General features: G+C 37.0%; 1 protein-coding gene across 1 annotated transcript in view; it reads right to left on the reverse strand.

The window, feature by feature from the left end:
• Positions 1-16,075, reverse strand: part of LOC135207454 (inositol hexakisphosphate and diphosphoinositol-pentakisphosphate kinase 2-like) — a gene marked incomplete at its 5' end in the record, with an annotated part of 255,448 nt that overhangs the window by 228,427 nt on the left and 10,946 nt on the right. The window contains 1 exon segment of the mRNA XM_064239179.1: positions 7,519-7,554. Coding sequence (XP_064095249.1) covers positions 7,519-7,554 — 36 coding nt within the window.

A 16,075-nucleotide genomic window follows, 5' to 3' on the forward strand; every position in this document is an offset into this window, starting at 1 on the left:
ATTCAGAAGGTGCTGGAGATTGTGGGGCAGGCGAGTCTGGATTAGCAGAGGCAGCTGAGGTAGAGGGTACAGGATCTCCTGCAGGCCTCTCTACCTTCTTAAAATACTGCTCCAGGTTAGTCTGAACAGAGAGCGACCTCTTTTCATCCAAGATCTCCTTGTAACACTGCATCAAATCCATGACGCCTCTGGAAACCCTAGTGAACCTGTCCAAGTTGGGATCCTGAGCCTCAAAAGTTGACAACGCTTGCTGCAAACTCTGCAAAACCTCTTATCAAGTCCTGCCTTGTGAAAGCCTTAGGCTCTGGGGTGGGTGCTTCTTCTTCTTCCGCTCTATTATCTGCTTCTCCAGTTGTATCAGGTCCAGCAGATAACTCCTCGCCATGAGACTCCAGCAGCTCTGTAACATCATCAACCTCCATCTCCAAATTGATTCCTTACTCAGGGCAACAACGTTCTTGACAACTAGCTGAACTGTGTCCTCAAACCCATGGAAATCATTCACAAATTGAGGACAAATTTTCTTCCAGACACCATTCATGTTTGTTTGCTTAACCTCCTCCCAGGAATTACAAGCCAATGTTCTTTACAGCATCAAGGATGTTTGTAGGATTTCCAAAAGTCCTTCAGAGTCAAGTCCTTCTTGGTTTTCAGTTGCCTGTAAAGCCATAGCAATTGTCCTTCGTAGGTAGTAGGCCTTGACGAAGCAATCACTCCTTGGTCCATAGGCTGTAAAGGGCCGTGGTATTAGGTGGAAGGTAAACCACCTTGACATTAGGGTTAAGTCTTCAGCTGGGCAGGGTGTCCAGGGGCATTGTCCAGCACTAGCAACACCTTAAAGGGGATACCCTTTGGAGCGCAATACCGCTCCACACTTGGAACAAATGGTTTACGAACCAGTCCTCAAACACTGCAAGTGTCACCCATGCCTTCTTGTTGGACTTCCAAATTACTGGTAGTTGACCCTTCCAAATGCCCTTGAGTGCCCTTGGATTTTCAGCCTGATACACCAACAAGGGCTTCAGTTTGAAGTCGCCAGCAGCATTACCAAGAAGTAAAGTTAGCCTCTCCTTGCTGGCTTTATGACCGGGTGCTGACTTCTCCTCCTTGGCGATGTAAGTGCGGTTAGGCATACGTTTCCAAAACAAACCTGTCTCGTCTACGTTAAACACTTGCTGAGCAGAATAACCCCTCCTTAATTATCTCAGACAACGCTTTAGGAAATTCACGTCGCTGCTTTCTCATCCCCACTAGCAGCTTCCACCTTGCAATTTAAGGTTATGGTAATTGGCCCGAGCCTTAAATCGCATAAACCAACCCCTACTAGCCACAAACTCTTTCACTTTCACTTCCCTCCCCTTTTCTTTTTTCAACGCTTCAAACAATCTTTTCGCCTTCTCCAGAATCACCATAAGGCTACTGGATACGCCGTTGATTTTGGTCTTCCAACCAAAGCACCAATAACCTTCCATTTCAATTATTAGACACTACGCTGCTTAGTTATCACTGTCGCTTTCATAGGAGCAGATCCTTTCACATGTTCAACGATGCGCTCTTTATCTTTGATAATGGTAGCCAACGGTCGAACGGCTAAGGCCAAGCGAGCGGCCAATGTTTGTTGGCGTTTCTCCCTTCTCAGATCGCTTTATAAATGTCCACTTTAATTTCCATGGTGATGGCCTTTCTTTTCTTCGATGCACTACCATCAGAAGAGTCCGCCTTGCGCTTGGGAGCCATAACAAAGAGCAAAAAAGTTACAAAAACGATACAACACGAGGGAGAGAGCAGTGTAAACAACCAAAATGGCGTATGGGCGAGGAATGAGCGTAGCGAAGCGACGCCGTCCTCTCCCCCACAGCCAAAAAGCGTATTCTTCCGCCGTGCGCCCGGAACTATGTTTCGCGTTTGTTTACATTGCTTACGACGCTAAACCGCGTAAGACGGAACGACGCAAAATATTATTTTTTTATATTTTTATGGGGGCGCGTTCGTAACCACGAAACATCGTAAGTCGAGACCAGCGTAACCGAGGACTTACTGTATATATATATACACCAGTATATAATATATATATATATATATATATATATATATATATATATATATATATATATATATATATATATATATATATATATATATATATATATATATATATATATATATATATATATATATATATATATATATATATATATATATATATATATATATATATATATATATATATATATATATATATATATATATATATACTATATATATATATATATATATATATATATATATATATATATATATATATAATATATATTATATATATATATATATATATATATATATATATATATATATATATATATATATATTATATATATATATATATATATATATATATACTATATATATATATATATATATATAGTATGTATGTATGTATATATATATATATATATATATATATATATATATATATATATATATAATATATATATTTGCTTAAAAGCAATTGCTTTAGTGGCATCAATAAGTTTCTTGCAGGTATCTTCATACCGACGAAGTTTTTTCCAATTCTCGTTCGTCATTTTCTGGTGAAAAATATGCAGACTTCCTTCTTCCATTTATTGAATGGACACACACACACACACACACACACATTATACACATTTATGTGTAAACAGAAATTATCTGATTTGTACCTTTATGCATGCTATAAAATATATATATATATTTTTTTTTTATTCCTGTATTCAGATTTCTATATTCATTTTCATTCCTGTATGTAATTTTGTTTTTTTTTTTTGCTAAAACCAACATGTAACATTAAATTTTACACACACTTAAGGAAACACTAGCACATAGCATTGTATTTTGAATATTTATTTAACAACTGTTTATACTTTCACTTTTATTGTCACAGTACACATGTCCTTATGTTCTTTGTATCCAAAACAACGCCCTTAAGCTGTTAATCCCCAGACTAACCAGTACCCATACCTCAAGGTCATACCTCCCACACGATGAAATAAATAGGCCGAAAAGCCAGATTGTAAGTCAGTAGTCGCTTGACAATGCCATACGGCGAAACAGCTGTCTCGACAAAATTCAATAAATGGAAGAAGGAAGTCTGCGTATTTTTCACCAGAAATTGACGAACGAGAATCGGAAAAAACTTCGTCGGTATGAAGATACCTGCAAGAAACTTATTGATGCCACTAAAGCAATTGCTTTTAACAAAAATTGTATAAGACAAAAACTATGCCATAAAAGTATATATATATATATATATATATATCGGCGGACTTAGTTATCAGCGATCCGGTTTTATGGCACTTGTCTAGTGCCATAAAATCGACAATTTATGGCGCCATGACAGGACAAGTTCCGGTTCTCAGCACCATAAGGGTTCTTATGGCATGCCATAAGGGTGTTTATGGTGCCAATAACCAGTTATTGGAGCCATAAATCACTGAGCTTCAGTTAATGGGATGTTTTCACTTACTGGCACACCCCCGGGAATGGAACCCTGCCGAGAACCAGGGACTGCCTTATATATATTTATATATATATGCAAAATGGAGAAACCATAAAAATTCCATATCCACACCAGTTTGGGAATTAGGTACTGTCAGTTTCATAGCCCTAAAATAGGATCTCCTTCCACCAATGAAATGCATTGATGGATGAACATACAGATTTTACTCAAATATAGTAGTGGGATTTACTTGCCTGCTGCAGATCTGCAACACCATATACCTCGCCGTAAAAAAAGAAAGAAGCTAATTTTTAAATGCACCTTCATCCTACAGTAATCATGCCAGTGATAATCTCTTATGGAAGTGAATCACAATATATACTACCTCTGTTATCAAAAGCTACAGCACCTACACAACCACAAAACCATCCCTCAAATACCCATTATTACAATTGTCTAACGTATTTCCCAGTTGTTGTTTTGTATATAATTTTAAAACTATAGTTAATTTTTAGTATATAAAATGTGCTGTTCTTATCCTTATTTAAAATTATTGTAAATTTTCATTTCTTTTTCAAAAATAAATCTAATTTCTGGATGCAGTTCCGTTAAAATAAATTTCTTGAATATCTATAATAATTAGTATTGTGACAATAAAAAAAAAATGTATTGAGCCTTCAAGAATCTACAACAGGAATAAGTCCAGTTAAGAGTCTGAGTTAAAACCCAGAGCCTGCTTCACCTTTATTTGTTCCTTATTATGTTGGTGAATACAACACACTGGCATAATCTGTATTCATATCCCTTCTTTCTAACAGAATTTATGCAAGTAATTGTGTAAATGGTATTCACCTGTAGATATAAAGTACTCAAGTTTCCTGATTTTGAATCCCATAAGACCTTGTTCCCAAAAGTCATATTCATGCTTAATATAAAAGAGACATGGATCACTCTGCCCATCAAATTACAAACTTTTTCAATGAATAAATCATGATACATGAGTAAGGAAAAAAAACTCAGTAGTTACACACTGAAAAACATGGATTTTTCTCAATACAAGTTATATTTCATTTTTACCAAAGTCCTTTTCCCATACATAATTTGACAAACATTAACAAGCATGCAACAATAATTTCATAACTTTCAATCCCTGTTACTTCATGACTTCATATGAATCCTATTAAGCCTGATGGAAATTAAAGTAGCAAGCATATATTAGCAAAAAACAGGTTTTGAAGTAAGAAAACCTACGCATTTTTGGTAGTTGCTGTTGGATTCTCAAGGAGCTACCCTTCCATGGTCTAACTGTAGCTCCATGGTGACCAGACTAATTTCAAAAGAATTCTCTTTTAGCTGGTATTGTATCAGCCCCTTGTCATAAAAACCATTATTTAATAAAGCCTAGGATCCTGTTTATATCCAATCCTAAGCTATCTGGGCTAAACTACCACGTAGTACACCAACAATAGGATGTTTCCTAAATACAGTAGTCCTCTCTTAGTATAGTATAAAGATACTGCCTAATCCAGATTACTCTAGATCAAATGTAACGGCTATATGAAAACAGAAACTTACTCATATGTAAACCCATAGGTAGGCTGACAATTTTGTCTAACCCAGATTGTTTATATCTAGCCCTAGGCTATTTGGTCTACTATACAAAACAGTAACTTTCTAATGTGAAACTTTATACTATTAAGGCTATCACCTAGTGTAAGTTATTGTCTAATCTTGATTAATCAATTTACCTTTAGGGGTATGGAATTAACCAGGTGTCATTTGTCGCCGTCAGGTTAGTCTACTACTTCACAGCATATTTGGTCTACTGTATAAAAACAGTAAATTACTATTGTGAAATTCTAGCTAGGCTATCCTATCACCTAGACTAGGTTATTGTCTGATCAATCTAAATTATTTATTTACCTTTTAAGGGTATGCACATGTTAGCCTAGAGTACTAAGACTATGCTCAAGTATACGGGCTATATGGAAAAAATGTCTGTTGCCTTTTATATAATCCTAAGGTCTTCAGTGTAAACTTAGGCTACTACTGCCTAGGCCCATAGCCTAACAGGATATGTCTTTAAAGCTTACCTTAATTCAGGTTACTACCTAGTCCAGGTTATTTTTGTTCACCCTTAAGGATATACAATCTCAAGTTATAGGCTACAAACAATATCTACTACAGTCTAGTTAACATATTCTCACTGAATCGATGTAGATTGTTGGCTACTTCCTAGTAGGCTATTGCCAACATCATCATCTGAAACGATTATCTTTTATAAATAATAATAATTGTGGAACACTTTTTTAGATAAAACTTCTAAATAAAATGATAAATTCTGCAAAACAATTTTTGCTTTTACAGTTAGCAAAAAATCATAATAATAAACTATAAGAAGAGCAGACGTGTGCCGGCAAAAAGCCGTTTTACAGCTTTTCACTCAAAATTAAATAACTTAAAATTAAGCACTTAGTTTTCAGTTTAAATGTTTCTATGAACTTCAGTAATGAAATCAATGAGCTAAGAACAAAATTCTCTGAGCTAACGATCATAAATTGCAAGCAACGTCTGCTGGCGAAAAAAGCAGGTGCATGGCTTTTCATACACAATAAAATCATTGTTCCACAGCCTACATTTTAAACATTCTAACCGGAACTTAAAATTATACACTTAGCTCTCAACTTATGTTTTTATGAACCTCGGTAATGAAAATAATAAGTGAAGAACGAAACTCTCAGAGCTAGCCTAGCAATCATAAATTGTAAGAAGTGTTAACGGCTGCTGGTGGAAAATGCCAATTTACGGCTTTTCACACAATAAGATCATTGTTCTACAGTCTAAGCTAAAAAATTTTTAACTGGAACTTAAAATTATGCACTTAGCTGAATCAATAAGCAGAGCTCTGGTTTGTTTACCGACCAGAAAAGGAATGGCTTCATAGTAAGTGTTTGGTCGTATGTAAACATATGACAGCGCATACAAGCATAGCCACTTCTTGTGGGTTTTGACGTAGATAAATTGGGTTTTAACATTTGCTAAGGATAAGAAAAAGTGCCCTAAGTTAATTTATACTCTATCATGTGTTATACTTTTAATCATTACGACAGAACACCCAATGATTAACGACACAATACCCGGCTCCGAGACCAGCTAAAAGATAATTCTTTGACATTAGTCTGGTCACCATGGAGCTCTGGTTAGCCCATGGAAGGGTAACTACTTGAGGGCAAGACAGCGACTACGCAATATAAATTTTCCCTAAATTTAGATGTTATTAGTAATGTGTGAACAGACAAAAATTTTTAAAAATTACTTTTTCAAAAATAGTAAAATTTCATTGAAAAATACAATCACTAGCCAGATTATTATTAGTCATCTTGTAATGTTTATTTTTTCCTTAGAAGGATTTAGATATATATACCAGCACCAAAGAAAAAGAAAAAAAAAAGATGCAATCTAAATAATAATATATATCACTTTTATTCAAGGGAAAACATGTGCCCTTTGAAGTAAAGTAATGAAAACTAATATAACCAGAGAGAAAGATCTATACGTATAACGTAAACTATACATACAAGCAACATGTATTACTATTCCCATGCTAAACAATGCCAGAAATACTAACTATTCAACAAACAGTGCATGGTCATTATTCATAAGCACAAGAATACCAATATTAAGCAAGAGAGCAAAAAAGGATAGTTTAGCAACTCTAGCAGTATCTACAACACAGTCCACACCGATAAATCTCCTAAACTATTCTTTAAGGAAATTCTAAAGCAACCCTTTGCTGGGAACATTTGTCCAACCATGGAAAATGGATATCTGAGTATAGCAACCTCAGTTCACTGCAGATCTCAAGCTATAATAATTGAATAATTCATGAGCCAGAATAAACACTAGACTTGCACGTACTAAAATGAAGGCACTGATAAAATATCTACATATAATGTTTTACTGCCTGAGAGGTTCACGGCTAAAATATTCCACTCAGCAAAAGGTTGTATTTGTCCCCTGTACATGATGAAATATTTACTCACATCCAGTTACAGATTCTTCAATCCACTCTGACCGTTCTGAAACATAGTTACATTACTGATCACAATACAAATGAAAATACTCACATTACAGTGGCAACTAGTCTTATTTTTCTAACCCTTTCAGTGTTCAATTTTTGGATATCTTGATTTATCTTATTGTTACTAAAAGTCAATTCTCCTGATAAATTTATTTTTATTTTTAGTGTTACTAATAAAGTGATTTTTTTATTCTACAATTAGAAAAAGTTTACAGATTACATAAAATAGGCACATAGCAAAATAAATCTAAAACTGACCAATTTAGTAATCAGCTCCTTATCCAAATGCTTAGTTGTCCTACAGTTATAAAGGAAATATATACCTAAACACACTGAAAGGGTTCATTATCAAAACAGAGCCAATCAAGCATCACATATGTTGTGCTGATTTCCAAATTATTGCATCAAAATTTTAAGCTCCAACTGCATGTTTTTAATTAGCAGTTAAATCATCAAGACTATTTTCTAAGAGCCAGTAACTTAACAATAACACCAGAAAAATAGTCTGTTCACTGTATGAAAATTTACCATTTTCTACGAAAGATGAAGCTGCAGAATCAACAACAAAGATCTAAGAGTTCCACTTGTACACTAAACAACAAAATTCTGAGCTTATCAAGAATGCAAACATTCATCAACATTCCTCAATTTAATACAAGAAGTGCTGATGAATGAAACAGGCCACATCTGCATAAACATAATATATACTGCATATACTGCATTAGCTTACTACACATACAGTACAAACCTTTCCCAATTGTCTAAATTTGTTGTCCTATCATATTTTCTAATTAATTTCTAATATCAATAGTACAAAGGAATTCCTTTCCATATGGCTTGATGTTTATGAGAAGTAATCTCAAAAGCATACGCAAAACTGCTTTTTTCAGGAGTCATACTAATTCATTGAAAAACATAACATAATATTATATGCCTAAATCTTGTTGTGGAGTAGTGAGTTACAGTATGATGTTGTGGTATACTGTGCCATTCAGCACATAAAGGGGAAGGCGAATTAGATCCAAATATGTGCAGACTCTTGTCTTCAAAGATATTACTATACATCTAGAATAGCAATGCATCTGGAGTTCCCATAAAGTCCCCTACTTACGCACTTTAGATATAGGAAGCCGATTCAACCTCTTTGTACTAACGCTTGATCCCTAAAATATGAACTATTAGTCTCCGTACCTGACAACAAAAATTGTAGCTTAAGTGCTAGGGAAGGTGATTACCTCATTAGATAACTAACACTGCAGCTAAAAACCCCATGTTAAAGAACCACAAGATTACTATTTCAAATAAAAATCAAATTACACCAATTAATGTTGCCTCACCTTTTGCAGACCAAATTAAATTTCTCTATCTTTGGATTAATTTATCTGTTATCCCTCCTTCTTCAGACATAGATAGGAAACTATCAAATAACCACAAAGATATCACAGACCTATTTCATTAGGTAACTGACTAGACAATTTTGATGTTCCACTTGCTGAGACCTGTCATCCTAGTCCCCCAATCTCACACTCAGATATTAAGAGAACTCTACACAAACTCAATAGTTGGGGCAGCAATGATCAAGCAGGGCTTTTCCTATTGTTGATCACAAGGCAGCAATTATAAGGCAGGGCTTTTCCTATTGTTAATCACAAAGTCCAAGAAATAAATAATTGGGAAGAAAATACCTAGACCCTGGACCAAATTCTCTGGAGACTAGAGGGTCAGAGGGACCTGTGGTATTGGTGAAAATAAGTGAAGGTGCCAGTATAAGTGTGTTAGACAACATAACTCGCATGCACAGTGTTAGCTCGTGCAGCAAATATTTCATCCCTTCATTTAGTGATTTTCCAATCTGAATAATAATAGCACAACTTACACTTTATCAAGAACACAGTAATATTTACATACTGCTACTGCCTTCATTTCTTGCAGTGAAGCTATCTATTCCAGGTTGTACTGCATTATTTTATCTCAACAGATGATATTGTCAAACCCATTCTTTTAAAAATTTACAGCTAAGAGGACCTATTTAAATTAAAATCTCTTACTGCATTCCATTTCATCATATATATTTCCATATACAAAATGTTTTAATTCACACCACAGAAGTGGTGTGCTTACACATTGTAGTTACCCTTTTCCAATTTTCAAGTTTTACTTCAGAAGAAATCCTTTGGACGAGCCCTGTGAGTCAGAAAATGTGACTCAACACTTGCATTAAAGTAATTTATAATACACTATACCTCTGATAATAGAAAAAGGACCAGAGAAACCTGAGTTATCTTAGGAAGTTGATAGTACTGCACTACACTATTGTGGGACTATACCTATACAAATACTGACTGATAAATGCAAAAATTATATAAGGAGCATACAAGATAATTTATCAAGAATCCAGTTACATTCCAACTACAAAACTTTAGAGATACATTCATGGATTGGACACAACAAAAGATGATGATTATAAGATAGCTTGACCTTTACCCACAATTATCATGATGATGATAATGATGATCAAAACTTGCTTAGTCATCATCACAGGTAATATAAAATAATTAACAGAACCTAACTTAGGGAGGCAATCCCTTGGCCAGAATGGTGAACAAAAGGATCACATGGTTTCAAAGTATCACTACCATCAGCTAATTTATTCAATGTAGAAGCTTATAAAGTCAAAATTACTCATAAAATACTGGATTTCATTGGACTATTGTAGAGACAGAAAAAAAGAACATGAACAAGGACAAGTCTGTCATCACAGTTTAAGAAGTTTGTAAATAACACAGGTTATATTTGCTGAATTCTCTACAAAAAGTTCTCATAGAAAACTGACATCATATTTCCTCCCAAGAACTTGTGTTTTGACAACAAACTAAAGGACAAAGAAGGAGTTATGTGTTTGCTAATTAGCTAGTACATCATGAGGTCAAGCTAATTTTTTTTTTTGTAGGAACAAATGCCTTGAAAAGAGTATTCCTTAAAGCAGTATTCCTGAATGATACTGCTTATATGGGGATCATAAGATTATGAAGATCCCACATAAGAATCCTCATCATCCTGAAGTTAAATACATACCGTGTTATCATTAAAATAACACAAAAGAAACTGAGCTATATTCCTTGAGGGCTAAATAAAGTTGCATATCCTATAACCTTAGAAAGTAACCCTCTAATAAAAAAAATGATGAGAGAAAGTAACCCTCAGATAAAAGAAAACATGAGAGTAGGTGGTCTTCTCATTTTTACACCATCACAGAATACAGTTACACTGTCAAGCAAAAGTTAAGGTATACGCTAAAAATTATTGAGAGTTCATTCTTGATACAACCACCAATATAAAAACGATTTTCATTCTGTTATATCAGAACAACATTAACTCTTGACAAAACACTATTAAAATGACCAAGGGATGGTGTTTGGATTACTCCTCAAGGAATCTTTAAAAAGAGTTTACCTATGTCAAAAACTGCAAGAAGTAGCTATGTGCATATGCACAGTCATATTATTTACATACGAACAGAAACTGACCAAGAAACCATTCCTTTATGTTGGTCAATGCAGGATGATCCCTTACCCTAATCCCATGTCTTTTCGTCAGGGAAGTTGGAGGGTTTTGAGGACTTAACAGCGACTACCAATAAAAGGTCTTTCCTACGTCAAAACCTGTTTTTTTATCAAGTAGTCGCTGTCACGTCCTCATGGAGCTTTACAAAGAAATTGACAGCTGAAGAAAGGCTTTCAAATTTTAATCCCAACAGCCCAAAAACATTTTTGGTCCATGGTCAAACCACAAGTTTTAAGGCCCCATTCTTTATTCCAAATACCTTTAGGTATGGTAGCAAAGAAATGAAACTACCAAAGAACAAGATACTAAGTGCAAACTCGTGTTTTTTAAGGTGAAGTTCTGTGGTGCCTTCCCTAAGCATGCTGGATATGGTTGCTGTATTGTCAAACCTTCTCCAGCAATAGTTAACATACCCGCCACTGGTTTGCTGCTGTATCACCTATGGGTCAGGACTATCCTTGCAACCTACCGATACACAATGTAGTCGAAATTGTTCAAGCTCATGACAATAGTGTTGCTGGAGTATAGGGAAAAAGAGACCTTCTGGGATGTTTGCCATGACCTCTAGGTAAACCTTAAGTGCTTAAACTGGGCATAATCTTTTGCCTGCTAAATCTAGTTTACTTAAAATAGGAGATTTCCTTCTTAAAGGAATCTCATTTTTGGCCAGGATGACAAGCCAGAGGACAATAATAATTGATTGTCAGCCATTTGCATGATGTATTGTCCCTGTCAAAGAGAGCCCAGTTTCCTAATACAAGCTCCTGATGCCAATGCAATTAAGAAAATCGCCTATTGTAGCTTGTGAGTTGTGGTAGTATCAGGTCCACTGAATTGAGGGGCTGATCAAAGTCTAAGCACATTGTTCAGAATTGGAACCTTTTGAGAGTGGGTCTAGCAATCACTGGTGTGCAGTGGGTGGGGCTTAGCTAGAAAGCTAGGTGAACTCTTCTATGATAGAAGCCTCGGTCTCCAAGACAAGTCCTGCACCTTGTTGGGATAGACCATGCTCTTGCCTTACAGGGCGGGACCATTCTCCTGGGGGCAGCTCTCGCTCACATTTGTGTGAGCGAATCTAACTCTCCTCAGGATAGCTCCTGTGCACTTTCAAGAGGGCATGTGTCCTCTCCCAAGGACAACCCCCTTTCACCTTGGGATGACGGGAGTTCTCCCAGACTCATACATCAATCGCCATTTCAGTCTGACAATTGGTCCCAGCATTCCTCTCCTGCTGAGGCTTTGGTCCCTGGCAGGTCAACAAAGAGTGTCAGGCCCCTCTCACCTGTTCCTTCAACCTCCTGGGGTTATGTGGGGAACCACAAGAGGGAACATGGGGGTTCTAGTGGAGGTCTCTCACCTGCAGAGAGGGCAACTCGGGAGGACCACGACTTGGAAGGTACGGAGGGTGGTCGTCTCCCCAAGGATGCGGATACTCCTTAGCTGCAGAAATCCTACACCAAGACTGATAAACTGATTCGTCAGTACAGTGGACCACCCGTATTTGTGGGGGATGCGTTCCAGACCCCCCTTGCAAAGAGCTAGAGTCCGCAAATACTTAGAACCCCTATAAAAATGCTTATACTACCTGATTTTTTAAATAGTTTTATCATAAAAAGTACATTTAATCATAAAACTGATATGAAAATACAGTAGTTTGTGGATATTTCACATAGAAAATACCATGAATATGTAAATTTCACACAAATAATGGGTAGATAAGGTCCACAGAGAAATATGCGAATACATACATGAGTCCACGAATGCCAAGAACGCAACTACTGGGGTCCACTGTATAGCAATCTCTGGTATGAGACATTGGCTGACAGTGGGATTGTTCCTTCAGGTCTTGAAGCCCTGGTTAGGCCTTGCAAGGGATCCTTACCATCAATAGGATTCATGATTGAAGCTGCAGAATCAATCATGGGTTAGGTGAATTCTCTCATCTCTGGAAGGAAGACCTCACTGCGAGCCAGCCACTCATTTAAGCTGCTTCCTCCACTACTCCCTCATCAAAAGAAGTTTTATAAACCTTCAGAGAAGTTAATCCCAACTGCACAGATCAACCCAGACTTGGTTCATCTCAGTCCAGGTCTGTCGTTGGAGCAACTTCGAGCAGAAAACATCTCCCTCTCACATCAGGAGTCAGCAACTTTGAAAACAACTGCTATGGCAGCGTTCCAAGCAGTCTCTTGGAGTGACCATTGGTCTACAACAGTCGCTAAGGTTATCACTTCCTCTCCTTCGCTCCCCAACAAGGAAATGGCTAATCTTAATAGACTGTTCCTGTCTGGAGGTAAGACCATTAATTACTTGGCCCACCAGACAGCTAACCTACAGGCAAACTTGGTATTTAAAGGGCCAGACGCAGCTCTATGCCAAGTTCTGAAGTTTATAAGTCCTGAATCGGTCTTAACTCTGAGAAACAGACCTTTGCTGGGTTCCACATCTCTTTTTGACAGAGAACAACTAGATGCTGCTGTGGATCGATGAAGGGGGAATGATAACAACCGCCTCGTCTACCACACAGTGGCAAAGACCACTGGCCCCTCACGAGCCACTGCAGCCCGATCACCAGGTCAGGCTGGTCCTTCATCTGTGGGTCCCAGGAAATCACAAAATCCTAGGACGCCTCACAAGTATCCCCAACCTTCTTCGACCCCCGTCAGGAAGGGTGCAAGCCAGCAACCATTTCATTCCTCTGCCAACCCAGGGAGAGGCAGTAAGGGGAAGAAAGAAGGAGGGCACTAGGGGTAGTGCCCCTCCACGTACTACCCTTCGAATCTCCCCCACACCTTACCAATCTACTGGTCCGTCTACAGACATATTTCTGGCTCGTCGAAGGACCTCGTAATAGTACAGAGCAAGGTGAAGGTGATGCTGGAGAAGGGCACTGTAGAAGTCGTGACAGACCAGACTCAAGGATTTTACAGCAGGATCTTTCTAGTGGAGAAAGCATCAGGGGGATGGAGACCAGTCATAGACCTGTCAGTTTTGAATCGATTTGTTTGGCAGACTTTATTCAGAATGAAAACAACTGGTTTAGTGGTGGCAGCCATCAGGGAGCCTAACTTTATGTTTATGGTGGATCTGCAGGATGCATATTTCCAATTACCCATCTTGCAAGAACCTCTGCTTTATCCCCAATGTAACAGTGTATCAATTCAAGGCTCTCTGCTTTGGATTGTCAGCCATTCGGCAGGTGTTCACGAGAGTATTCACCCTTGTTTCAACTTGGGCTCATTCGTACAGGATACGTTTTCTGAGGTATCTTGATGATTGGCTAGTCGCAGCAAGTTCTCACCTGAAGTTGCTTCATGACAGAGATCGTCTCCTAGGATTTTGTCGCAGACTAGGCACTGCAATAAATCTCGAGAAGTTAGACCTTACAACCAAACAGAAGATAAAATACTTGGGCATACTGATAGGTATGGCAGCAGTGAGAGTCTTTCCCTCAGACTCCTCAATCAGCATGTTCAAGGAGACAGAGCAGTTATTCCTGTCCCAGCAGAAACAACCAGCTCGAATGTAGCAAGTTGTTCTCAATCCTACATAGCCTTTTTAGAGTAATGCTGATTTCAATTCCATTAGTGCTTTGAAAACCCAGAAGTCTGACAGATGAGCACACTTCTGCTCTTCCGATCAGAGGCATAGCACAGATTCCTTTGCTTGACATTGTACGACCAAGAAAAAGTCCTAGGTGAGGTGAACCTCCAGTCGGTTAGGAAGGCTACACATCCTCCCACCAATTAGTAAGTCTTCCGATGTAAAGTTCGATGGTTTGTATTTGTGTAGGCATAAATGACAAATTTTAAAAGTAATTTGTATTTTTCATAACATACAAACCTGAGGTCTTTACATAAACTGCCCACCCCTAGCCACCCCTCATTTGTTTACCTGGGCTATAAGGCAAGTGGTTTACGCGACTCAACAAAGGGAGGGGTGAGGGTACTCCTCACTTTTCCCACCAGTAGTGTACTACTGAACAACCTTGTTGTGTAGAATAGTCTGCTCATAAACCTCAGGTTTATGAGTTAGGAAAAATACAAATTAATTTTAAAATTTGTCATTTTATTCAGCAATTCTAACATAATCTTTGAATGTAAATAAATGACAAATGCTTCATCTTCAGAGTTTCAAGCAAGGTCCAAAACTTTACTAGAGCTGCTAGTTCTGTGGTGGATATGGAAAGAGCATCAAGTAGTTTGGTGGTGGGAAACGCAACTACAATTACAAATTGCAATGACTGTAAAAAATTCGAAGATTAATGAGCTATAAAAAATTGAGTACTAATGGGTGCTACACAAGACTATTTCTATGCAGACTAGTAGGATTGATAAATTGCAACATAAAGTTACAAAATCAAGCCTCTACCTAAACATTATACCCAAGAAAGACAATAAGAAAAGGACTACCCATGCGAAATAATTCATAGTATGGTATAACAAAATTCAAACCTTACTTGGCATGCAACAAGCCTTAAAAGTGTCAATGAAAAACAATATGAAGAAGCTAGAATAATAAGTCAATTAAGAAAACTCATGATATACAGGAAAAACTTGAAAAGATAACAAACTTAAGGCAAACTTTAATCAGTAATGTTTTGGTATATGAGCTAATAAAAAATATTGCTAAAATAGGAAACCTTAATATCAACTGTATGCATAATTATCTTGACAAATACAAGGTTGGGGAAATGGGGGGAGTAGGCTGCAGAGAATAAGCTAGCAAAGCATACATAATTACAGTACATTTACCTCATACATTTGAACTAGAAAAAACATGAAGAAAGAATACCTCTAGTAATTAAACAATTAAACAAGCATATGTGAGCCAAAAACATGTATGTCAAAATATTAATCTTTAAGAGCTTTAACCATTAAAGAAATCTGAAAAAAGTCAAGGAGATCACATTTTACAAAGTACAATATCTGCAGTTCAATCATGAAATACAAAAA

The sequence above is a fragment of the Macrobrachium nipponense genome, chromosome 32, assembly GCF_015104395.2.
Source record: "Macrobrachium nipponense isolate FS-2020 chromosome 32, ASM1510439v2, whole genome shotgun sequence".
Classification (NCBI taxonomy): domain Eukaryota; kingdom Metazoa; phylum Arthropoda; class Malacostraca; order Decapoda; family Palaemonidae; genus Macrobrachium; species Macrobrachium nipponense.